This window comes from Belonocnema kinseyi, chromosome 3 (assembly GCF_010883055.1).
Source record: "Belonocnema kinseyi isolate 2016_QV_RU_SX_M_011 chromosome 3, B_treatae_v1, whole genome shotgun sequence".
In the NCBI taxonomy this organism is placed as follows: domain Eukaryota; kingdom Metazoa; phylum Arthropoda; class Insecta; order Hymenoptera; family Cynipidae; genus Belonocnema; species Belonocnema kinseyi.
The window spans coordinates 80,927,504-80,952,931 of record NC_046659.1 but is presented as its reverse complement, the minus strand read 5'-3'; the positions used below and the strand labels follow the sequence as shown (position 1 = coordinate 80,952,931).

Here is a 25,428-nt window from a genome sequence, read left to right as displayed (position 1 = left end):
TGGCAAGCATTCTGCACTTTTGGCTGGACTCGGCCGAATTAGTTTGGAAACTTTAGTCAGCCAGGGTCACGTTTGGCTCGCAGCAGATTCGCATGGAGTTTTGGTTCTTCTGCCAAGGTTTCCAGTTTTAAACTTGCTGTTTTCCTCATTCATCTTTATCTGTGCTAGTCACGAGGTTCGTTTATTCCCAATTTAGTTAAATTTTATCATTCCCCTATTCCCCCTTTTTTTCTCTTTTTCAAGAAGTTTCCCCGTTTTTTTTTTCGAGAAATTTCCCCTATGTTTAAGATATTTACTCTGGTTTTTCATGCTGACATATCTTCTTAACGCTTACTTCAGAAAATATCGAAAGGAAAACCATACCTAAAATTCGGATTACATGCAATTATGGTTGATTACTCCGCCGAAACCAAATTTACGCGAATTCTAAATCAAAAAGGATTATTTTTTCAGAAAATTGTTAAATTTTCAACAAAATAGATTAACTTTTAAGCAAATAGTTCAATTTTCAACTAAAAAATATAAATTTTCAACCAAAAATGATTATAAGATAAATGTTCAATCAAAAACGACTTTTCAACAAAATATGTAGTTCAATTTTCGACCAACAAAATAGTTACATTTTCAAGCGGAGATGAATTTTCATCTAAAATTATGAATCTTCATCTGGAATACTTAAATCTTCAGTTAAAAAATAAATTTCCAATCAAAAGCAACGACTATTCAACAAAATGGTTTAATATTCAACCAACACAATTAATTTTTAACAATCTAGTTGAAGTTTCTACCAAGCAATTGAATTTTTAAACCAAGAAGAATTATTTTCGGCCAAAGAATACAAATTTTTATCAAGATACATGAATTTCTAATCAAATAGTTGCATGTTCAACTAAAAAAGATAAATATAGAATCAAAAATAGAATAATAAAGTTTTCATTCCAAAAAATTAATTATCAAACAGTTCAATTTTCAATTTAAAAAAAAAAATAGATTTTCAAGCAAGAAGATTAATTTTTACGCAAAAAGATGAATCTTCACCAAAAATGAAATAGTTGAATTTACACTTTAAAAAAAAATTAATTTTCAACAGCAACAAAAAAACGAATTTCTAACGAAATGGTTCAGTTAAATTTTCAGTAAATAAAATTAATTTTAAACAAAACGAAAAAAACGTATTTTTAAAAATATAGTTAAATTTTCAACGAAAAAATCAATTTGCTAACAAAGTAATTAAATTTTCAATCCAAAAAGAACATTTTTCATCAGAACAGTGGAATTTTCATCCAAAACATTATTTTTTAACGGAACTGTTGAATTTCCTACAAGGTAGATTAATTTTATTATCAAATAGTTAAATTTTCAATCAAAAACATGAATTTTCAAGGAAGAAAATTAATTTTATTCCATTCAACTGTTTTGTTGAAAATTTTCTTTTTACATTGAAAATTCAACTATTTTGATAGCAAAACTGATTATTTTGTTGAAAATTTAACTATATTCTGAAAATACGTTTTTCATTTTATTTTAAAAATTAATTTTTTAACTGAAAAATTAATTATTCTACTTTTAGTTGAAAATGGTTTGGTTGGAAATTTATCTATTGTATCGACAATTTTTTTATTTATTGTTGAAAATTAATTTTCTTGTCTGAAATTTCATCTGTTCCATTTTTTGTTAAAAATTGATCTGTTTAATTTAAAAATTCATGTATTTCTTCAATATTCGTTTTTTATGGTATAAAATTAATGTTCTTCCTTAAAAATTCATATTTTTAGTTCAAAATTTAACTATTTGGTTAAAAATTCATCTACTTAGTAGAAAAATCAGCAGTCCGGTTAAGAAGTCACGTTTTGGTTGAAAGTGCAACTGTTTTGTTGAAATATTACCTTTTTGAATTGAAAATTCAACTATTTTATTAGAAAATTCATTGTTTTGTTGAAAATTCAACTAAATTCTTGAAAATACGTTTTTTCCTTTTTGTTGAAAATTAGTTTTATTAACTGAAAATTTAACTATTCCATTTTAAGTTGATAATTCATTTTTGTTTTTTAAGACTCTTGAATTTAGTTGAAGATTCTAAGTAGATTAATTTTGTACCTTTTTCAAAAATAGTTGAATTTTAAAGTAAAAATGCGGATTTTCAAGGAAAAAGATTAATTTTATACCAAAAAATACGAATATTGAACAAAATACATGAGTTTTTAAATACAACAGATCAAATTTGACCCGACAATTGAATACAAAGTTGAATTTTCAGTAAAGAAAATTAATTTCCAAAATAAAAATGGTAAACAAAAATATGAATAAATTTAAATATGATGAATAAATATTTTGAATTACTTTTAAATGTATCTGATTATATTCATAGTTTATTAAATTTTTTAAATTGAATCCCTTACTGTTTTCCAGATTTGAGCGATTTTATTAATTTAAAACCAAATTTTTATTGAATTTTAAATAAAAGATCAATATTTCCCATGAGTTTATATTTCAAACAAATTTTTAGGCCTAAATTTAACACCCAAAACTGAAATTTATCATAAAACTAATGCTTTATAAGCACCCCTTCCATATCTTTTTCACACACCAAAATTTAGGAATAAATTTGACATCTCTGTAAAGAATTACACATTGAGTTTTGATGAAAAATTATAATTCTCAACTCATAAAGATAGCATATCAGTCATGAACCAACTTTAGCGACTTTGAAATTTTGAAATTTTCATTAAGGACACTTGAAGTTGTTAAAAATGAGTTTTTCTTCCTCTAACTTTGTGAAAAAAATCCCCTTTTTCCCTACATTAAGAAAATTTTGCACAGTGAAGTCTGAGAAAGGATATTTTCTAAATTGCTGAATATTAATTGTTATAAAAAATGTTTACAGATACACAGATTGACGTTGGTGCTGACGTCGTACGCAGTTCCAAGTGATTGGCAGATGGTTGCTCGAAACCTGCTTGTTTTTACTGCAATCTTAGTCCCGATTGGAATTCACGACGGGATGTTTTATTAAGTTAAGTAGAGCAAAATCAGTTAACGAACAATTTATTAAAAGTGGTGACAATTTTGTGAATATGTACAAAGACGACAATGAAACAAAAGTGAGTGGTCTGCAAGTTGATACTCTAAAAAGCCAAAATGTACAAAATAAGGAACTTGCGAATCACTCATCTTTACATTTCTTAATTCGTAATTTCAACTAGTGTTCCCGAAGACTAGACTAGTCACACGGATTTACACATCGTGTACTCCTACCTACGCTTTTTATTTAAATTAATCTGTACTTAAATATATACACCCGAAAATAAAAAGACCAAAGGCTTTTTCATCATTTGAAAAACTCTTTCTTCCACAAACTCTTCAACTGATACCTTTTTAACAATTTTCTTCCGCAGTTATTTCAATTTCTTGCTCCATTACTTTTGTGCTAATTTGTTCCTTTGAATGATTTATCATTCAATGAAAGTCGCGCGAACTGGAAGAAATTTCCAACGTCATTTTTCCGTAATTTTTCGATTATCGTGCTTAACTTGACTCGTGTAAACATCATAGCCTAGAGAAATTGTGTTATCGTACAAAACTCTATATCTTGTGGGTAAAAGGTAGAAATTAATTATCTGAGCTGGTGGCCAAACGACCCATTCGGCTATGTAGAGTTTGTGTGCCTTACTTTTCACCTCTTTCTTAAATTCCGACCAATCGCTTTTTTCTAAAATGGCTAAGGTGAGAAAAAACATTCCTATACAAAGAGGCGAACATATTATCTGATCGATCACAACCTTTTTTAATACGACGCCGATCGTTTTTCCGGGTAGGCGCCCATCCAGAAAACGATACCAGTGGTGGCAAATTATTCCCACTGACATTCCCGAAATTGCCATGTGGGTCGTTCTTTTCCCACTCCACGAGTCCCATTCTCCCTGAAAAGCAAATAAGATTGGAAAATTAATTCCTTTTTATGGGAATTCTTTACTTATATTCGGTAAAAACGACTAGAATTGTAAAAGGTAATTGAATAATTCACTAATTCAAAACTGGAAAAGTAAGAAAAGTGCACATTTGTAAATATTCAAATCGGAATCGTGGACAATATCAGATTGTACCGATAGCAAAAAATTATGAAATATAACCGTGGATTATTATAAGTTTGTGTTTGGAAGAATAATTTTTTTTTAAACACACGATTTTCTATTGGGAATGATGGTCTACCATTTCACCACCTGGTGTCGAAAACTGGAACTAGAAAGAGTAGGTACAATTTTAAAGTTGTACATTAATTTTTGCATAAAAGTGTTTTTACGATTGTATTGTGAAGTATAAAACAATGATTGAATACTAAAAAGAAATCTTCATAAAAAAACAAATAGTTTTAGATAGAATTTCCATCTTATACAGTGCAAAAACACATTTTTGTCAAATAGGTTTAGCAAAAAAATTCCCAGTTCACAAACATTTTTCATGACCAATGAAATCTAAAAAAAATCGAACTCTAAAGCTAAAAAATTTTCCATTTGAATTAATCAAAGCTGAGCTGCAAATGAAAGCACTCGAATTGGAACTCTTGAATTTTAAATTATTTAAAATTGAAGTATTAAGTTTTTTAATTCAATAATTTTGTATTCAAATCTGACTCAAGTGCTCAATAATTTACACATATTTAATGGAAGCTACTGGCACTTTTAAACTGAACAATTTTTAATTAAATGCAGTAAATCAGCCAAATTAGAAATTTAATAATTTGTAGAGTTGAAAGATTTTATCCAGAAACATTAAAAATTGAACGATTACATTTTTTTATAAATTGAACACTTCTTAAATTAAAATTTAAATTATTTGTATTTCAAATGGTTAAAAAATTCTTCCAAATTTTATTTGAAAATCTTAAAACATCTGCATGTTGTTTACATTATTTTTTTTTATTTTTTATGATTTTCGAACTTATTTCAGAACTTTTAAACATATTGTTAAATTAATCCAATTTTTTCTAAATGTTTTTTTTTAATTCTGCCAAATTAAACAAATTTCCTTAAGATCTTCCACATTCATTTTTGATAATTTTGTAAATCTTTCTAAATCTTTTTGAATAATCACACAAAATTATGTTTTCAAAATAAAAGTCATTATTAATTTGCATAGGAAATGTTTTTTAATCTTCTAAAGCCATTCAAAATTCTTTAAAATCTTTTAAATTTTTTGTTCGTAATCTGCCAAAATCTTTATTTTTTTTTTAATCAGGCCGTGGGCTATTTGCACCGAAATTTAGTTTCTAATACCCGGATTTTGTCGGTACACTTAGACACTTTGTTTAAATTATTTCAATATTTTAATAGAACAATTAAAATCTGACGTTCAAAATTTAGTTTCTAATATTTTACTATAATTATTATAATGTGAAATTTAATGAAAGCTTTTAATTATGAATATATTATTTTAATGTTATTTAAAAATTGAAAACAGTTTATAAAGTTTCAATCAACCGTTTACATATGTTTAACTAATAAGACTTTCCAATTGAAATAGTTTACATAATTTTTAACGTCAGAAACTGGAAATTCTAAAATTGCGATATGATTTCGAATCGCCTTGTAAAATTAATTATTATTCACCTTTTAAATCTTAAAGAACAATTCCATTTTAAAAATCATTATTAATTTATATTCACAGTTGATCAGCTAAAAATATTTTTTATCTGAAATCTTCGGTTTCAAACGCTTCTAGCTTTTAATGTTTTATGTCTTTAAAACTGCATTACAAAAATAAAATGTACACTTAACAATTAATATTTCTAAAATTAAAAATTTTTATAAGTGGACGATTTTGGAAGTGCGCACTTTGAACTGAATGATATAATAAACATATTTATGCGCAAATTAAAATTCATCTTTAAAATCGCACCTATTCTTTCTAGATCGGATTTTTCTCACCAGGTAGCGCATCGCAGTTTTATCATTCCCAATATATTTTTTTCTCTCTCTACAATACCATATGCACCAATTATTTTTACATGTGTAGGTATTAAAATATAAAGCGTAGGGTACATACATAAACTAAGTTAACAATGTTAGCCCCCCCCCTCCTCCCCCCAAAGTAACATGGTCGTTGGCTAAACAATCAAAATTATGAAAATAGATTGATTTTTCACGAGAATACTGGAATATTTTCTTTTAAATAAAATTAATGTAGCTACCATATTAAATTCATTATGAAACGCTTTAATTCCAACGATTTAAAGTCAAAATATATTGAATTTTCAACTAAAAAAAGATTTTCTATCAGAAGAGATGAATTTTCAACAAAAATTAATTTTTAAACCAAACACTTGCGTTAGCAACCAAGTATTTAAACTTTTAAGCAAAATTCGCAAATTTTTAGCTAAATAGTTCAATTTTTAAACACAAAAGACGAATTTTTAACCAAATAATTTAATTTTCAATTTAAAATGATTCTTTCAACAGAATAGTTCAATTTTAAACCAAACAGCTGAATTTTTAACACACAAAGATGAATTTTCAATCAAGAACAATAATTGTCTGCTAAAAGGCAAGTTTTCAATTAAAAACATGAATTTTCACATAAAAGAAATACATTTTATTAAAATAAAACGGAATTTAAAAAAAAGTAGTTAAATTTGCAACTAAAACATGAATTTTTAACCAAATAGTCAAATTTTCAACCAAAAGAATGAAATTTCCACCAAAAAGATGAATGTTCTACCAAATAAAACGAATTTTCAACAAAACCTTTAAATGTTTAACCAAAGAGGTGAATCGCACAACAAGGAAAAACGAATTTTTAACATAATAGTTCAACTTTCGACAAAGTAATTCAATTTTTTAGCAAAAAAAAAAAATATTTTTTAACAAAATAGTTCAATTTTTAACCAATACAATTAATTGTTAACTAACCAAGCAATCGAATTTTCATACAAAGAATAATTATTTTCTACCAAAGAATACAAATTTTAAACAAAATACATGAATTTTCAATCAAATAGTTGAATTTTCGACTAAAAAAGATAAATATACAATCGAAAATAAAATAATAAAGTTTTCAATTAAAAAAATTATTCATCAAATAGTTCAATTTTCAATTTAAAAAAAAATAGATTTTCAAGCAAAAACATGAATTTTCAGAGATGAAGATTAATGTTATACCATAAAAGGCTAGTTTTTAACAGAAGATAAGAATTTTGTAATAAAACAGAAATTTTTTACAAAAAATAGAATAGTTAAATTTTTAGTAGAAAATTCAAGAGTTTGATTGAAAAATTTTCTTTTTCGATTGAAAATTCAACTATTTTGATAGCAAACCATTTCGTTGAAAGTTTCGCTATATTCTTGAAAATACTTTTTTTGTTTTGTTGGAAATTAATGTTTTTAACTGAAAATTTCATTAATCCGCTTTTAGTTGAAAATGGTTTTAAAATTGATCTATTTGTTGACAAAAGATGAATTTTAAATTAAAAATTAATTTTTAACACATTAGTTCATTTTTCGACAAATGAATTGAATTTTTAACTAAAAACGATTAAATTTTAACTAAATAGTTGAATTTTCAACCAAACTGATGAATTTTCCACCAAGAAGATTAATATTTTACCAAAAAAGACGAACTATCCACAAAATAGTTAAATTTTCCACAAAAATAGTTGAATTTCCAATCCAAATATTTGAATTTTCAAAAAAAAGTTCATTCACAACCAAATATTCGAATATTCAATTAAAATAATGAACATTTTACCAATAAAAGATTTTAATTTGAAATTAAAAAAAAAAACCTGTTGAATTGGACCAAACAGTTGCATTTATATTAAAAAGGATGAATTTTTAGCCAATAAAATCAATTTTCAATAAAAAAATACGAATTTCTAGCATAATACATGACTTTTTAACCACACGGTTGTTCAACTTAAAAATATAAATTCTCAAAATATTTGAATTTTTAACTAAAGAATATCAACTTTCCACCAAAAATGGAAGTTAAATGTTTCGGAAACGAATTTTCAACGAAATAGTTCAATTTTCAAGCAGATGAATTTTCAAAAAAAAAATTTTTTTAGCAAAGTAGTTCAACTTTCAATCAAGTAGATGAATTTAAAAAAAAAACATTTATTTTGAGACTGGTACAATTTTTAACCAAAGAAGATGAATTTCGAACCCAAAATATAATAAAGGACTTTTCAACAAAACAAAATTTCACTAACAGTAGAAAGAATTTGAAGTCTGAAATGTGGAAGTGATTAACAATCTTATCAAGTTATTGCTGATCAATTTCAGGGCCATCTTTCGTAAAATTAAGTAATATCGCAAAAGAATTATTTTTTAATCTTTGCAGAACTGCTGAATCTTCTCAATATCTTTTAAAATTATTTTAATTTAGAACTTTTAAACATTTCTAATTTTTAATATCTTTTAAAATCACAATTTCCTCAAAATTTAAGACTGATTCTTATTTTTTGATGATTTTTTAATAATGAGAAACTTCATGATCTTTGCGCGACCTTTCACTATTAGCCGATTTCGCTCAAGTTTTGATTTTTTTTTATGCGAACAAAACTGGAGTGAGAGCACAGAAATTCAAAAAGTGAAAAATACGGGCCACCCTAGTGCGTACCCTTTGAAATTACACTAAAAAAATACTTTAGATTAAATAATTCCAATACGAAACGACCTAAATTCCAAATACTGAGAATTTCAAATAATATTACAACACAGAATAAACAATCGTGAATGAAAATATTGATAATGATGTGTCTATTAGTAAATAATTGAATCACCAAACGTATTAGGAACTATTTCCTCTACTATATATACAAATTTAACCCTTCTCACCTTCAAAATTTCGTAGTGTTGTTCAAGAACATCACCAGCCGCTGACAGTGAAATAGAGATTCCGACATTGGTGTAAAATAAGTTTCTTGATGAAAAAAGTTGCTCCTTAATTTGAAAACATCGATTCGCGATTAATCCGATTCCTCTAATCGCGGTCATTTTCTGCCAAGTTACACGTCAGTTTTTTTTTATCTGAAGACTATTTATAAAAGTCAATATATCCTGTGGACCCTGTAAGTAAAACGCAATTTCGAAATTTGACATTTAGAATATTTGAGTGATTTGAATAACAGAAATGTCAATTCGTCAATATCACCTACCGTGAGCGGAGAAATAAATTTGAATCTGACATGGCAATTATCTCCGAATTAGACCTTAGATCGGTTCATTTTTTGAGAAATCATCGATACGGTTTTCAGTGAAAAGAAAACATCGTCGAGATAAAAAGTGATAAAAAGTAAGGTTACATCACGACATGATCACGCGTGCGACGTTGCCATTTTGTTTCCACCACCGAATCCGGAAATGCAATTTCTAGTTCTTTTTATATGAATATAGAGGTCGCATATATATCAAAAAATTTTAATTTTAATTCACAAAGAAAAATGTTTACTTGATCGTACAAATTTTACTTAATTTTTTTATAGGGATAAGTTAACAGTTTTTAGGTTAAAACCTCATTTAGCAACGATTTTCAGTGCTTTTTTCGCTATTAGTAATTATTTTTTATTTGAAAATGTTCCAAAATATAGAACATTTCCAACTCATGTAAAAAAAAAACAATTTCGAATCATCCAACTTTTAACTTTAAGATTTTAAAAAAAGATCATTTAACCTTTTTCAATATTTTATCTCTCTTTTGATACATCAATAATTGAAAAATTTCCTTTCATAAATTAAAATGGTGGAATTTTAAGCGTATAATCAAGAATTTGAAAAAATTGAATTTTGAAATGATTTAAATTTACATAAAATAATTTTGATTTTTTTTAATTAAAAATTTTGATTTTTAGGATAATTCAATTTTAAAGGATCATTATTGAACATTTTGAATGGCGAAAACGACTTTCAATTTATTTTGTATATTAAAAAAATGTATCCAATCAATTTTGGATGCAATAACAATTTGAAATTCTAGAATTTTAGAAGCTTTGACTTTGAAACATTTAATTTAGTTTTCGGTTTCAAATTATCAAATACTAATCGCTCCCAATTAACAATTATTTAAAATGAAATATTTTTAATTTTAAATGATTTAATTTAAAAATGATAAAACTTCAATTCCTTCTCTTTCAAGTATATTCCTTTTTTTTAAATTTACCTAATCTAATTTGATTTCGAACGTTTTAAATTTTGTTTTGGTTTTTAAATTTTTAACTCTTTGAGTTAAAAATTATTAATGATTAATTGTTTTCCAAGACTTTTTTAAACCTAAAAATTCAAGTTTAATGGTTTATGATAAAAAATGTTTCATTTTCATCAGTGAAAGTGACGATAAATTAAATTTTTTAGCACACAGGAACTTGTCTAATAAATTTTAGTGTTGAATATTAATAATTCATGCAACAGTAATGGAGAACCCTAGAAGTTAAAATAAAAGTTTAATCACTTCAAATTAAAAATGATTGAAATTCAATTTTTAAATGTTTAATACTTCAAATTAGAAATAATACAATTTCAATTCCTACGAATTTTAAGTGACCTAATTTTTAAAACTCATGTCTAAAAATATTAAGTTTTTAACGTTTTCAAAATGTCCAATTTTCAAAATGTTGGTCTGAAATTTTTCAAATCTAAGTTATTCTGCTTAAAATCTTTTCAATATCAAAGCCCCTAAATTTTTGCACTATTTCAATTATAAACGCTTTTATTTGGAAATGATACAACTTTAATTCCTTTGTATTCCATTCTAAATATTGTTCCGTTTCAAAACCTTGTCTACAATAGAAAATTGTTAAATTTGGAACGTTTTCAATTCAAAATCGTTCAAAATATTTTTTTTTTAATTTCAAACGGTGACAATGCGAAATTTATAATAATTAATTGTTGTGTCAAACATTTTATAAACCTATTATTTAAAAAATTGGCCAATAAAGGCTTTTCAAATAAAAATACAGAGACGTGAACGCGTGCGTTTACTGCGAGTATTTAATAAATTAAAATTCATAATTCCCGCGCGCGGAAGTGGCGCCATTCCCGTAGCGTCTGCGCGGTACGGTTTTGAGGTTATGTAGTTTAAAAAGCCGTTAAGTTAGGCACCCCAAAACTCGTTTGTTTTCTTTGTTGTGGCTCCTCCGCTTGATGTGTTTCAAGAGTGAAAAAATCAATTTACCAACATAATTCTGACTCTGCTTATTCTCATTACGCAAGAATGATATAAAATCGCGGTTGTGAAATGCCCACCTGTATTATGAACTCTACATATGTAATTTAAATTTCGGAGTCAGCTGACGCGTTTTGCTGACATCGTGTTCCCACTCCCACTTCCTGAATGTTTTCGCGCTAATTATTAACTAAAAACGCGGGCTTTTGTGTGTGCGAAATTGCGCCTGGAATTTCTTAAATTGGAACACCAGATCCCGACCGACTTTTTTAGTTTACGTTCACGCATTCTACCTCCCTCGGCAGACAGTAATCTCGCAACAGCCAAGTAAATAATCTGCGACACAGGTATATACCCGTATATAAAAAATGTCGCAGCCTTCGGTGGCCTCGTACTTCAGCACGAGGAAACGAGCCGCCTCCGAGGAATTGCGGGGCAAAGCAAAAGTTTTAGTTTTGGATCAGGAGGAAAGAGGTTCGAGTGTTATTATAGAAAAGCTACGAGGTTCCCAGCTCTCCGAATCCTCGACGCCGCTCGCACCAGTGTCCGAGGACGTTCCCACATTTTCTAGCGAGGAAAGTTCCAGTCCGAAGATCTTGTACAAACCCAAGGATTCCGATGTCGAGGGTCCTTCCAACCTGAAGGCGAATACCGCTGTACGAAGCATAGTTTTTGATCTTCCAAAAGGTGGTTCTGCAAAACCTGGTACTCCAAAAACGCCGAAGATGCCTCCGAGGACCCGCTTGCGGTCTCGGAAACTCTCCACGGAAGAGGGCCAGACTGACATCAGGGAAACTTTGAAGAAAAGTGAGAATTTGGATAGTAAAAATGTACCTTTCGAGAAAAAAGGCTTGCTAAGTCCTAAGAAACGATGTGCCTCTCCTAAAAAACATGTAAGGACACCCAAAAAAGGAGAAAACAAGGAAAGTCAGATTGAGTCACCCGCAGCTGGATCTGTAACTCCGAAAAAAGCTCCGAGGATTGAATTACCTTCCAGGAAGGATTTGAGTTTTATTGAGATTAAAAATAGGATCAATCAGTCTTCGAGACTTGCGGAAATCAAGGCTTCGATTGATAGGATTAGAAACTGCGATGAAAAGCTGACCAGGCTCCAGGCTCAGAATGAAAAGAAACCAATCCAGCCACAAAGACCACAGATTCGCAAGTTTGAAACGATCGAGTTGGAAATTCCAATTAGGTGAGAGTATTTGTTGTATTTTTAATCTTATTTTTTTTCTCTAGTATTTTAATCTTTCCTTTCTAAAAATTTTTAATTTCTTTTCGAAGACAAGAGTCCCTGTCAGAGTTATAAACCTTTGCAGGAATTGCGTTGCTGAAAGTTGTAATTATAATTCTTCACGAAATTCGCTGTTCAAAAGTCAATTTACGGACATTCTGTGTCCGAATATTCACAAATATATTTCTTTCGTGAAATTTTTTGCCTCAAACTTAAAATTGTGATTCTTAGCTACTTCTCTCGCAAAGTAAAAATTATCATTAACAAAAATTCTCTACCCCAAAGTCAAAATTATGTTTCTTTACTGAAGTTGTATGTCGCAACATAGAATTATAATTCTTTGTCAATGGCTGACTTTGCATTCTTTTTCATTTTTGAGTGAAATTCAAACTGAATGAATATCACCAAGTAGGAAAATCCATCTCTTTTTTTTTGAGCATTTAATTAGTTTGTTAAAAAATATTATTTTTGATGAAAAGTCTTCTTTTTTTACGAAACTTCAATGATTGAAAACGAACTGTATTCTAAAAAAAATCGTATTTTTGGCTAGCTGTTTGATTAAAAATTCAATTGTTTTAGGTTAAAGTTGAATCTTTTTTGTTTCAAAAATAGACCGTTTCTTTGTAAATTCATCTTTGCAGGTTGCAAATTTAATTGCTCTATTAAAAATTTAATTACATATTTGAAATTTCAACTATTTTCTTAAAAACTTTTTTTTTTGTCGAAAAATGAACTGTTTTGTGAAAATTCGTCTTTTTGTATAGAAAATTCTTCCTTTTGTATTCAAAATTATTCTTTTTGGTATAAAAAAATTCATCTTTCTTGGTTAGAAATTGAGTTATTTGTTGTAAATTTTATATTTTTGGGTTTAAAACTCTGCAGATATTTTTGGTAAAAATTTTGGTTATTTTTCATCAACTTTTTTTTATTATTCGGTAACAAATGCAATTGTTTTCTTAAAAATTTAATTATTTTGAGAAGAAAGATCAACAATTTTATGCAAAAGTCATTTTTGGTTCAATTTTAAACTTTTTTGTAGCAAATGCGTTTATTTTTGGAAAAAATTTTAACAATGGGTGGGGCGAGTCAATCGATCCTTTTTTTAATTAACTTTTTTGTTAACCATTTATATTTTTGGGTTGGAAATTCATTTTTTATTTTTGTAGAAAATTCGTTTTTGTGGTTTACATTCAAATATTTTATTGAGCATTTGATTATTTTGTTTAAAATTTATATTTTTGTATTGAAAATTAAATTGTTCATCAAAAAAGTTTATTTTTTGTAGTTAAAAATTAAACTTTTTTGTTTTGGAAATACAACCTTTTTGTAGAAAATTCGTTTTTTGAAGCTTCGAAATTGAACTGTTTTGGCTTAAAATCAAATTTTTTTGTAGAAAATTCAATTGTTTCGTAGAAAAATCTTCTTTTTTTTTGGTTGAATATTATAGAGATTATTCAACTATTTTAAATTGAAAACTAATCTTTTTAGTTGAAATTCATTATTATTTTTTTTTTTTGAAATTCAATCGTTTCGTCGAAAGTTTTTGTTTGAAGAAGCATCTCTTTTAGTTGACGATTTAAATATTCCGTTCAAAATTGGTCTTTTTTAGTTGAATTCAATTGTGTTTGATTTAACATTAAATTAAATTTGGTGGAAATGTCGATTATTACTATTATATTTGTTAAAAATATTCCATTTTTTAACTGAAATATCAAATATCCAATATGTTTTGACATTAAATCTCAGAAATATAAAGAGCTTTAAATGTAATTCAGTACCATATCTACATTAATTTTATTTAAACCTTGAAGGTTTAATCTATCTAGTTTAAGGAGAAAAATGTTTCATAGCAGTTTTTGAAATTTAAACAGTGAAAAAAATACTTTTTGGAAAAAAATTTACAAATTACTTATGTCACTCTAAAATTCATAACTTTGTAAGTTTTTGATATTTTTACTGAAAATTTTGCTTGAATACTTCTGAGATACGGCGCTTCAAAAATAAAATTAGTTTTATAGTGTTCGTTCCAAAGAAGTTATTTATTCTAAAAAATAAACGCTTAAATTCAATGAAAAATAAAACACCGTATTTTGCGTGATTAAACAATTTTATTCATCTTGAAGTGCGTATAAAAATGATAAAAATCAAATTTATATAAAAATGACGTAGAAAAATAGGTAAATTTGGTACGTTTTGATAAAGCGCAAATAAGTCGCTGGATGCTTTACACCCAGTATGCCTTTTAAGGGTTAAACAAGTTTTTTTTCTCTGTTTTGGGAGCATTTTAGGATGCGAAGTCTGTGATGGTTTCTAGTTTAAGAATGATTTTCAAAACTCAAATTGTATTTTAAGTACTTGAATACTATTGTAATTCGATTTTTTAATTTAAATTCGAATCATCTAATCTTTTTTTTACAGTCCTTCAAAAGCTGCCAGGTCTCCAAGTAAGATTTTCATGAGCCCTGTGAAGAGTGCAGAGATTCTAAAAACAGCGAGTCCTCAACGCCGTCTTCTTTTCGAACCAAAAGAATCGACGCCAAGTCCTGTGAAAAGTCCTACAAAAGCTCCAGCTTATCAGAGATATCAATCATTGGCTGAAAGCAAATCTCCTGCCTTGCCATTGCCATACAAATACAGATTCCTCGCAGAAGTTTTTAGATGCATTGATACAGTAATTGAATTAAACATAATATTAAATGTAATTCTTTATAGACGAATTTCTGGATATTAATGCTTTTGTGTTTGAACTTAGGTTGTAGCTATGTTGTTTAATCGAAAGGAAATCATAACATTCAAGAAACTCAAGCCCGCCGTTCAAGAATTGCTTCGTCGCAATTTTAATTTGGACCACATTGCTCAAATTAAATCTGTGTATCCAGAAGCGTATACCTTTCAGCAAGAGAAAATCCGTAGCTTTGGATCAGCTACAAAGCAGCCTAGATACGACCTCGTTCTGATCCCGAACGGCGAATCTCAGAGTGGTAGAAACACGCCCGACGCTGATAATGTGCTGAAGTCTGGATCGGAAACTAGCATGGGACCATGTACTCTATTAGAAAGGCGCAGAAAATTATACAATAATCTTTTAGGTGAGCTTTTAGAAGATATTTTTATTTTGCTGAATAGTAACCATATATCAAATTTTTTCGATGAAAAATGTAGCCAATCACTTGAAATATCACAAAATTCGTATCACTTTCTATATAATACAATTTGAAATCGTTTTCATTTTTTTAGTTTATTTGTTAGCTTTGAAGAAGGCAGTTCATTTGTTAAATCGGAAAAAGTCTTAACAATTAAAATTTAAAAGCGTTTGAAATTGGACATTATTGATTTTTAAAAAACTTTTTGCTTCAATAATTATTAATTTTACTAGATAGTTCTAAACCTGTTAAAAATGAGCCAATTAACAAATTTTAACGTTAAATTTGAGTAGTTCAAATAATTCAATTTTCTACCAACAAATTGTACTTTCAACTAAAATAATGAATGTGCAATCAGAAAAATGAATTTTTTTAAGAAAGTAGTTCAACTTTCAATCAAGCAGTTGGTTTTGAGCTAAATTGTATTTTTATTTCAAATAAAAAACAAGTTAAATTCTACAAAGGAACGAATTTTCAACTAAATGAAGATTAATTATTAAATAGCAAAATTAAATTTCTACAAGGGTAGATGAATTTTTAAACCAAAAACACGAATATTCATCTAAAATATTCAAATTTCAACCGAAAATGGATTAGTTCAGTTTTCAGTTAAAATAATTAATTTTCAACCCAGGAAAAAAACAATTTTCAACCAAATAAATGTATTTCAAATCCATTAGTTTAATTTTCAACTAAAAAGTTTAAATTTTTAATCTAGAATTCAATAGTTAAATAATCTTCGGTCAAAAAAATTACTCTGAAAAAAAACGAATTTTCAACCAAATAGTTAAATTCTCAACCGAAAACATAAATTTTCAACTAACATGGTGAATCTTAAACCGAAAGAATAAATTTTAAACAAAGTAGTTAAATTTCCACTATGTAGGTGAATTTGAATTAAAACCAGATTTTAATTTTTAAAATAGTTTAATTTTACAAAAAAAAGACGAATTTTCAAAGAAAAAGTCAATTTCCAACCAAATAGTTCATTTTTCAACTAAAAAAGATAAGTTTAAATAAAAAATTGAATGTTCAAATAATTTTTTATTTAAAAAGTGAACTTTGATCCAAAAAAACAACTACTTTCAACAAAATAGTTAAATTTTCATACGAAGAAATCAATTTTCAACTAAAGTGTTGAATTTTTAACCAAAAATAGGTGAAATTTATACCAAAGTAAAGATGAATTTTCAGGAAAATGTAATATGATAATCCCATAATTAGAAGTGGTCGAAAATTTAATATCCCGAATAATAAAGTTCCATATAATAAAATATTCATGAAATAACATTCAAGAAATTACGAAACAATATAATGATAAATTGTTAATGAAAAGTGTTCAAAGTTTCTAACTTGAAATCGCCTAAAATGATGTAATTTTAAACATTAAGAAATTTATTGATTGATTCTTTAATTTGGAGCATTGAAATTGATAGTTTGGATTTATGTTTTTTAACCAGAAACCTTTAAACTATTTAATTTATAAAATTTAAAATGTTTTTTTTTGTTTTGCATTTAAGGGGTATTTAATTAAAATTTTGTTGAATGTCTTCATTTTCTTAATCTACATATAAATTATAGAGCGTCTGAATTAAAAAATTTGTAGGCCTCAATTATAACAGAAAAATTCAAGAGTTCCATTTCAAGTGTTTGATGTGCAGCCCTGATTGAAAATTCATTCTTAATGAATTTTTATCTTTGCCGGCTTAAAACTACAATTATATTTTTGAATAAATTTTTTTATTGTTTGGTTGAAAATTGAATTATTTTGTTGAAAGTTCAACAATTTTTTTTAAAGGTCATCCTTTTTGGTTAAATATTTCTTTTTTATGTAAAAAAAATCGTTTTTTGGGGTTTACATTGAACTATTTTGGCTTTATTATTATTAACTTTCTTGTTGAAAATTCATATTTTTTGGTCGAAAAAATTTAACTTATTTGTTGAAAAAGTTATATTTTCGGGTTTAAAACTCTGCAATTATATGTTTGATTAAAATTTTTTCTTTTTTTATTATTCTGTTGCAAAAAAAGTTGTATTTTTTGTTCATAAATGAATGTTTTTGTTTATGAAATAACTTTTTTTTTGTTTGAAAATTCATATTATAAAGATGAAAATTTAATTGTTTTTGTAGAAGATTTTTTTGTGAGCATTAAACTGTTTTGGTTGATAATTCAACCTTTTTGTGGAAAATTCCTTCTTTGTTTTTTTTTTTCTAAAATCATCTCTTTTGGTTGAAAGGAAAATGCACTCGTTCCATTTCAAGTGTTTTAATTTGCAGTCCTGATTAAAAATTTATTCTCAATGGTTGAAAGCAAACCGTATTCTAAAAAAAATCGTCTTTATGACTTAAAATATCAACTATTTTTAAAAATTGAATTGTTTTTTAATGATGTTTAATCTTTTTGCTTGAAAAATTGGTCATTTGATTAAAAACTTATCTCTGTAGATTGCAAGTTCAACGATTTCGTTAGAAACTCCACTAATCCGTTCAAAATTTAACTACTTTGTTAAAAATTTAATTACAATGTTAAAAATTCAACAATTTTGTTGAAAATTCTTTTAGGTTGAGCATTCAACTAATTTGGTTGAAAATTTGTTTATTTGGGTTGAACGTTAACTTTTTTGTTTAAAATTTATATGTTTAAGTTGAAAATTCAGTTGTTTTTAAAAAGTTTTTTTTTATGATTATTCAACTATTTTCGTTGATAACTCAACCTTTTTGTGGAAAGTTTTTTTTTTTTTTTTTTGAAAAATAATCTCTTTAGGTTGACAGAAAAATTATCGAGTTCCATTTCAAGTGTTTTAATTTGCAACCCTGAGAGTTCAAATTTATTTTATTTCAATGACCGTGAAAAAATTTTTCAAACCGAGAAATGACCTCAAAACACTGCGCAAATTATAATCTCATTTTTTGTCTATCTTTTTATTTTGCAGAATTGGTCAAAGACGAACATGATAAGTTTCTACAAAGTTTGGAAACGCCAATGATAGTTCCGCGGGAAAAACTAGTTCGCTGGCATCCGGACTTTGAGGTTGAAAATTGCAAGCCAATAGAAAAGTCTGATCTGCCGTTGCCTCCTGATGCACAGAAAGCAACTTCTGCGAAGGATGTTCTTGGTGAGACATTTTTTTTTGTTTGTAACACGTCCTTCAAAATATTGAGGTGACCCGAAAATATTTTCTGGATTAGTAAACTGCAACCCACAAATTGCATAATTACGAAATTTCGTAATTAAAACGGAGAATGCAAGTGATGTTTGCAATGCAAGCGTGACCCCGATATTTTCGTAGCTTCAGCTTTTTCTCAAGCAATTGCCACGTGCAATTTATCTTATTAAACAGTAGGGATTAATTAGTCTGCGGATTTGACAGATTGTGGTTGGGGAATAGAGTTAAAATGTTGACTTTAGTGAATGGATTTAAAGTGAAATTTACTGAGGAGGAAAGACTAGATAGAATTAGTAGGATTTTTTTATATGTTTATTTAAGTGATGTGTTTAGCTTGTGCAAAACTAAGGTTTTAATTCCTTTTTTTTTTCTTCTTTTTTTTCTATTGTAGACAAAGCCAAGACGCTTTTCAGCTGCAATACACGAATGGAGAAGGCTTTACAGCGGCTGGCCGAGGCTAATATGACCTCGAAGTCTTTACCGTCGCCTTCGAGTTCAGAATCATCGACAAAGACTGATGTGGAGGGTGAGACGAACGTCGATGGATTTACGAAGGTCCAAATTTCCGTTGTTGATACTCCTCCAGCGACTCCTACTACTAGCGCTTCCACTAGTAATTATCTCAGTTCGGCGTTTAAGGGAATTCCTAAAGCTCTTCTAGAACGGGTAAGTGATTCGTAAAAAAATCGCAGTTAGAATTTTAAAAATGGATCTGCGTCACAAGGAGGGCGATTGAACGGGGAATTTAATTTAAAAATCGGTAATTCGCTTCTGATCGCAGTAAAATTCAAGTTTTCATTATTTTATTAATTTTGTTCAATTTAGAGAAGTGATTTCTATTTTACCTGTAGTCGCAGGGTAGAGTTCTTAAATTCCCGAGAATTTAAGTTCAGGTTATATAACCGAGAATATTTCTTTACAAAAATTTAAATTTCAAACAAAAAATATGTCTGTTCATAAAAAAATTATTTTCCTCGAAACTGATGCATTTTTACATGAAAAAGGTAACATCAAACTAAAAAATAATTTTTTTACAAAAAAAAACGCGAAATCGTAACTAAAAAATATCAATCTTAAAATTTTCTGTTAAAAAATGAATTCTAAACAAAAAAAAGAAGAATTTTCCACTAAAGCGTTAAATTTGGATGACTCTAACAAAATTGTTGAATTCTCTAGCAAATAATTGTATTTTTATCAAAAAAATGCGAAATTTATCTTAAAGCAGAAGAGTTTTTTATTACAAAAAAAGTTGAGTTTTCGTCCAAAAAATATTTCAGTTAACTTAGTAACACAAAAAATGGAATTTTTGTAACAAACAAATAAGTTTATACGAAAAAAAATTGCATTTTCAATCCAAAAAGACGAATTATTTCAACCAAAAAGGATGAATTTTGAACAAAATAGTTCAATTCTCTACTAAATAGTTGTATTTCTAGCCCAAAAATATCAATTTTGTAGTAAAACAGATAAATTTGTAATAAAAAAAACAATTTTGTTTTATAAGTGGAACTTTCATCCAAAAAATATTTCAGTTCTTTTTTCAACACCAAAATATAAATTTTAAACAAAAAGTAAATTTTGTAAGGAAGAGTTAAGTTTTTAAGAAAATAGTATAATAGCTTAATTTCTAACCAAACAGTTGCATTTTTATTAAAAAAAAAGATTTAACTTCCGCTAAAGCAGGTAAACTCTAAAACAAAAAAGACAAACTTAAAAATAAAGTGGATTTTTCAACCGAAAAGTTAACGAAAATTTTCAGAGAATTTATTTCTCGGTAATATTCTCATTTTCATTACCATTCTCAAAGTTATATAACCGGCTCAGAAATCTATCACAGGGCATATGAGTGTGCTTATTAGGTTATTAGGTTGATTTTATTGTGGGTCGCAAAAAGCCATGAACAATTAACTAAAAAATCTTGAAATTTTAGGGAATTTTGAGTTAAAGTCACGGAATTTTGGTCGAGAGCGTAATTATTTTTTTGTTAATTGTAATATTTAATTCAATGATAGTGTTTCTTAATTTATAAAAATAACTTTATATTAAAATATATTAGACTATTTGGTTTTAGTAGAAAATTCATGTTATTTGTTGAAAATTCGTTCTGTTTCGTTGAATTCAATTGCTTTTATTAAAAGATTTAATCTTTCTTGGTTGAAATATACTCTTGTTAAAGATTCATGATTTAAAAAATGTATCTCCTTGATGAAAAAGTAAGCTATTTTGTATTTAAATGTTTCATTGAACACTCATATTTTTTTAAATCAATTTTTCAAACTGAAAAATTCAGCTATTCTATTTTTGACTGAAAATTGATCCGGTTTAGTAGAAAATTCAGTTATTTTGATAAGAATTAGGTCTTTTTGTTTAACTCCATTGTGCTTTATTAAAAATTTTAAGCTTTTTTGGTTGAAATATACTCTTCTTAAAAATTAATTTGTTAAAGATTTATCGTTTTAATTGAAAATTCAAATCCTTGCTGGAAAAATCAGCTATTTTTTTGAAAATTCCTTTTCTCTTCGGCTGAAAATTAATTTTTTAATTAAAATTAAACAATTCCAGTATAAATCAATCTTCTGGGTTAAAAATGATTGTTTTTGTTGTATTTTTAATGATTCTATTTAGACCATCATTTTTTATGAAAATGAATGTTTTTGGTTTCAAATTCAACTATACCAGTTGAAGATATATAATTTTAGTTGAAAATTCATCACTTTGTTTGAAAATTAGTTTTGTTTTTGTCGCAAATTACTTTGTTTTTTTACAGGAAAATGTTATTATTCTAATTGATGAGTACATCAGTTTAGTTGAAAATTCATCTCCCTCGTTAAACATTAATTATTGACTAGAATAACTATTAAATTGTTGGTTGACAATTTATCTTTTTAATAAAAAATTCATCCACTTTCGATCAAATTCGTCTTCTTCGGTAGACATTAATCTTCTTTGTTAAAAATGCATCTTCTTTGTTTAAGAACAACTATTCTTTTTTTTATGTTATGGTTTTTAACTAGTAATTAATTTATCTTTTTGTTGAAAATAAAACTGCTTGGTTCAAAGTTAAATTTAATTTGTTTTAAAAATAAATCTGTCTTTTTTTTGGTTGGAAAATTAATTTTTTTAATTGAAAATTTTAATTATTTTATTTTTAGTGGAAAAGTGATCTTTTTTAGTTCAAAATTCAGCTTTTTCTTTTAAATTGATCTTTTTCAGTTTAAAATTCAATTTTTTAATTGAGAATTAATCTATGTTTTTGAAAATCCAAATTCCTACTTGAAAAGTTATGATTTTTAAAAAAGAATTATTCGAATTTAGAAGAAAGGAATTTAAAAGAACCCTTGTTCAAAATCAGAATTCTTCACAATTAAAAGATCCCTCTACCAAATTTTAGATACAGAAAATACTTTAAATAGTTTTTAGAGTAAAAGTAGTATTTTTTTCGATTGAATATTCTTCATTTTAATCGAAAATTCATCTCTGTTTAAAAATGTAACTATTTTGTTGAAAATCATTTTTTTTTTTTTTAACTAGAAATTTAACTCTACCAGCAGAAAGCTTAACTATTTTGCTGACATTGTTTTTTTTTGTGTTGATTAACAATTAGATTTTGAACCGAAAATTTCACTATTCTATTTTGCGTTGAGAATTGATATTTTTTATTTCAAAATTAAACTATTTCTTTAATTGAAGATTTCACTTTTCCATTTATAGTTGAAAATGGATCTTTTGTTGGGTGTTATTGCATGCAAATTTGTCTTTTTTAATTGAAACTTCAACTATTTTGTTGAAAATGCACGTATTTTGTTTTTAAAAAATTGATTTTTTTTGTAAAAAAATTATCTTTTTCTTTGCCAGTTAATCTTCTTGCTTAGATATTCTTCTTTTCTGTTAAAATTCAAGTATTCCAGATAAATATTGATCATTTTAGTTAAAAATTCATTTTAGGTTGAAAATGAAACTACTTATTTGAAACATACACTTTTTTGCTAAACATAATTTTATTTGTTAAATATTCATCACTTTAATTAAAAATTCATTTTTTTGTTTTAAATATGAGCTAGTTTATTTAAAATTGCTTTCTTTTTTGGTTAAATTTTGTTTTTTCAAACTGAAAATATAACTAATTCCAGTTGAATACTCCAGTGATATTTTTTAGTTGAAAGTTCGTCTTTTTTGTTAGAAATTAATCTTCTTGGTTGAAAATTCATCCTTTTGGTTTAAAATTCAACAATTCCAGTTAGGATTTAAAATTTTAGTTGAAAGTTCATTAACTTGGTTGAAAATGTCACTATTTTTTTTTTAATTTATTTTTTTTTGCGGAATGTAATTTTTTCAACTGAAAATACAACTTATTCCATAGTTGTATTTGAAAGTTCATCTAGTTGGTTAAACATTAATTCTTTAAACTTCAAATTTAACTATTTAAATTTTGGTTGTCAATTTATCTTTAATAGTACAAATTAATTTTTTGTTTGTTGAAAATTCAGCAGTTATGTTTTTGCTCTCTTGTGATAAAGGATGTTTAGAATGAACGTCATGAATGAAAATAAACACTTGCATTTGGTTATAAATATAAATATGTGATTTTTAATTACCCAGGAAAATTGAAAAACGAGACCCGCAAATGACCGGGAATTTGAAATCGCCCGCCAAATCGCAACCCTGATGACTTTCTATTTATTTTATTTTGCTACATGTTTTGAAAGGATATACAGGGCTCGCACTATTTGACATTTTTGGCTACTTATTTCAAAAAATGACTGAAATTTCAAGACGACTAGCCAAGCTTTTCAAAAATAATTGACTACTCGTCCTGAATTTCGGGACGACTAGACACTGATTTATAAGATGTTAAAATTAAAATGTTGGCAGTTTCATGGCATTTAACTTTAAATTGTTTAATTCAAAAGTGTTGAAAGCTTTTCTTGTATACGTGTAAAGTATTAAGTGTTTAAATAAAAAAATTTGAATTAAAAAATTGCTTAATCTTCGATTGTAACAGTTTAAAATCTAAAAGAGTTCCAAGTCGAGTGTTTTAATTTGCAGTTTTGTTTGTAAATCTTGAAATGAAAATATTTTTAGTTTTAAGAATTGGTATTAAATCAGACATGGCTAATAGTCTCCTTGTTCACAATGGTCATCCTGAAATTGTTCGACAGGTTCGTGCGAAACAAGCGGCCAAAGCATTAGACGCTATGACGAGGTCGCCAGCCCAGGACAGAGAAGCTGCCATGCATTCCAGATTGCCCGAAATAGCGAAGATACTCCGAAATATTTTTGTAGCTGAAAAGAAGAGTGTCCTGACCCTAGAATTTGTCTTACAAAAATTAGACAACTCCTACAGAATGAAATTAACGCCAACCGAGATGGAAGAGCACATTCGTCTTCTCTGTAAAATTATACCAGTGTGGACGAATATACGAAACGTGAGAATGGTAGATTACTTAAAGCTTGCAAAAGAAATCGATATGGTAAAGGTTATTAAAAAATTAGAAAGCGTAGCGAATGACAAAGTGAAAACTTGATTACAGTTCGAAGACAGAAGTCTCCTTTTTAAAGACTGGCTATTTTTTCTACGTATTGCCGTAATTCGCAGATAATTCTCGGATCTATATTTTTCATAACGCAGTTGAATTATTCGTCTTTGCATGGTTCTGTTTTTTTTCTCTCTATCTCTCTCTCTCGACATTTTGGAGCATGAATGAATTTTTGAATCATCTGATAGTATTTTTATAATCTCATCGCATATTTTTTTTTTTTTACGAGAAAAGAGCAATAAGAGGCTTAATTATTGTTAATGAGGGTTCTTGATAAATATTTTAAGACTTTATTTTATGATTAACTTTAATAGTCGGTAACGCGAATCTACTGATCCTTCGGAAATAATGTACGAAGTATTATAACTGGATAATACAAATCTGCTTGGCCATGATATATTTCTTTATATTTAGATTTTTTATTTACTGGTGTTTATACCGTGAATGCGAGAAATACATTGGGTATTGTTTCTTAATTTAAAATTGTGGGCCCTCATTATTATAGACAGATTTATACACAACGGGAATTTTTTAATCTGCAGACACTACTGCAAGATTTATCAGTTTTTAGAATCTTACAATTTGCAAGCAAGATGCTAGAATTAGGAAAACCAAATATTTGTACCTCCGCTGCGGTAAATAAAATTTACTTTTCGTTTGTAATTTACTGTAAATATTTTTTTTTAAACTACTTTAACCTTTTTTTTTGTTGAAATTATTGCAAAATTTTCGGTTTTATAGTTTGAAATCCTAACCATTTTAATTAGGCTGTTTCAAATGTTGAGAGTTAACAGGGGAGACAGTGCATTTATTTTTTGGCCTGGAATTTTATAAATTTTTAGAAAAAAATCTTTTCCAGTTTAATTTTTACAGTTAAAAAAAATAGTTGAATTGGTATATTTTTAAAATATGATATCATTCAGTTTACAATGCGTAATTTGAAAATATTTGCTTCATAAATTTTCCATTCTAGGCTTTTATTTTTAAGTCTACATTTTTAATTTAAAGAAACTGAAAACTGAACAATAATTGATTTGACCAAACGATTCTAAATCCGTTCAAAATTTAAGAATTTCCAGATTTTAATGTTAAAACTTAAAACTGTTTTAATTCGAAAGTCGCAGTTAAAATATTAATAATATTGTTTCGGTCTAAAATATTCAAATCTTAACTCATTCAGTTTTACATT

At 27.1% G+C, this 25,428-nt stretch overlaps 3 protein-coding genes across 4 annotated transcripts; 2 read left to right on the top strand and 1 right to left on the bottom strand.

Annotated features, from left to right (window-relative positions):
• Position 1: 1 nt before the first annotated feature.
• On the top strand, positions 2-3,328 carry LOC117169899 (N-acetylneuraminate 9-O-acetyltransferase-like; the record flags this gene model as incomplete). Its single annotated transcript, XM_033356408.1, has 2 exons — positions 2-175; positions 2,885-3,328. Coding segments are annotated over 2 exons (303 nt in total), but the record flags the coding sequence as incomplete, so codon positions are not given.
• On the bottom strand, positions 3,029-9,008 carry LOC117170311 (mpv17-like protein 2). The gene is made up of 2 exons (XM_033356995.1): positions 8,832-9,008; positions 3,029-3,920 (listed from the first exon to the last, which is right to left on the bottom strand). Exons 1-2 carry the CDS (start codon positions 8,988-8,990, stop codon positions 3,495-3,497), a joined length of 585 nt encoding a protein of 194 aa, XP_033212886.1. The 5' UTR covers positions 8,991-9,008; the 3' UTR covers positions 3,029-3,494.
• On the top strand, positions 8,951-24,902 carry LOC117170310 (DNA replication factor Cdt1). Of its 2 annotated transcripts, XM_033356994.1 has the most exons (7): positions 8,951-9,064; positions 11,647-12,352; positions 14,810-15,062; positions 15,144-15,480; positions 18,469-18,651; positions 19,094-19,368; positions 23,862-24,902. In XM_033356994.1, exons 2-7 carry the CDS (start codon positions 11,880-11,882, stop codon positions 24,225-24,227), a joined length of 1,887 nt encoding a protein of 628 aa, XP_033212885.1. In that variant the 5' UTR covers positions 8,951-9,064; positions 11,647-11,879; the 3' UTR covers positions 24,228-24,902. The 2 variants fall into 2 exon arrangements, with proteins under 2 accessions (XP_033212885.1, XP_033212884.1); XM_033356993.1 differs by lacking the exon at positions 8,951-9,064 and having other exon boundaries at positions 11,064-12,352.
• The last annotated feature ends 526 nt before the right edge of the window (positions 24,903-25,428 follow it).